Source organism: Oncorhynchus masou, chromosome 9, assembly GCF_036934945.1.
Source record: "Oncorhynchus masou masou isolate Uvic2021 chromosome 9, UVic_Omas_1.1, whole genome shotgun sequence".
In the NCBI taxonomy this organism is placed as follows: Eukaryota; Metazoa; Chordata; class Actinopteri; order Salmoniformes; family Salmonidae; genus Oncorhynchus; species Oncorhynchus masou.
Window position 1 is genome coordinate 45,292,569 of NC_088220.1, and position 1,257 is coordinate 45,293,825.

General features: G+C 42.6%; 1 protein-coding gene across 1 annotated transcript; it reads left to right on the forward strand.

Moving 5' to 3' along the window:
* Window positions 1–231: 231 nt before the first annotated feature.
* On the forward strand, window positions 232–896 carry LOC135545231 (octanoyl-[acyl-carrier-protein]:protein N-octanoyltransferase LIPT2, mitochondrial-like). Its single transcript, XM_064972860.1, has 2 exons — window positions 232–670; window positions 775–896. Exons 1-2 carry the CDS (start codon window positions 232–234, stop codon window positions 894–896), a joined length of 561 nt encoding a protein of 186 aa, XP_064828932.1.
* The last annotated feature ends 361 nt before the right edge of the window (window positions 897–1,257 follow it).

The following is a 1,257-nucleotide window of genomic DNA, read 5'->3' on the forward strand; positions in this document are numbered from 1 at the left end:
ATAGTAGACTAGCGATTTAACGTATCAGCCCCCCATCTACGAGATCTCGACACTGGAAAACCCGAATCATGGAGCCAGGCAAGATCAAACACAGGCAAAGGATGCAAAGTTTGTTGTGAAAGATGCGAGCTGCATTGTCTACTGTACTTTATGTCCTTCAGAATAGAAACTTGGAGTTGCCTGTCTATCGAAAACATTGAAAAAGGAGATTACACTCAATTATCATAAAAAATGCACCCTTCAACAGCAGCAGCTGAAGTGATCCAGTTGGGTCGTATTTCCTATGCACGTGCATTACAGGTACAGCAACTCTATGTTAGGAGACATCTGGATTCTAAAGACAAATTGCACAATGCTCTGCTACTGTGTGAACACCTGCCAGTCTACACCATTAGAACTAGACATTCACCATTCGAAGAGGAGCAAAGACTCAAACTCCTTGGTGCTGAATTCTTTCGTAGCAATCGTGGCGGGCTCATAACTATCCATGGCCCAGGGGAGTTGCTGTGCTACCCAATAATCAACTTGGGCTGCTTCAAGAAAAGTGTGAAATGGTATGTATTTGAGTTGGAGAGGACTGGCATCAACCTTTTCAGGAAGTATGTGTTAAAAGCATCCTCCTCCCCAGACACCGGGGTCTGGGTTGGAAACAACAAGATATGTGCCATTGGTAGGTTAACCCTTGATTTAAATAACAATTTTTTTGCTATGTTTACACCAACAGGGCTACAATGTGTCATGCTTGATATCACAGTCAAATGTTTCCTCTTTCAGGAATCCATTGTGGGAGATACATAACATTGGCACGCAACTGCAACACAGATATGGGCTGGTTTGAAAACATTGTGCCATGTGGGATTGTTGGTGTCACCTCCCTCAGTCAAGAACTGGGATGAGATGTCTATATTGAAGAAACCATCCCACGACTGCTGGAAACTTTCAGTGATCAGTTTGACTGCACACTACTTCATAAGTACACTGCACACTGCTTCACGGTAAATAAAACATGTATATTTTGATAATCATTATGTTGTTTTCTCTCCCTCTCCCGAGCATATCTGTCAGCCAAGAAACTACGTTTCCCACATTGCGCTTATGAAGGCGTGAGCCCGCTGTTTTGGTGGTCCAAATGTAGCCCCGCGACTGAAGGCTACTAGTTGGTTGTCACTAGTTACCACCACCACAAAGTCAAAATTACGTCTAAACCCCGCCTATTAGAAAAAAAAAATATCTTCCTAAAATTATTTAAAAATATCC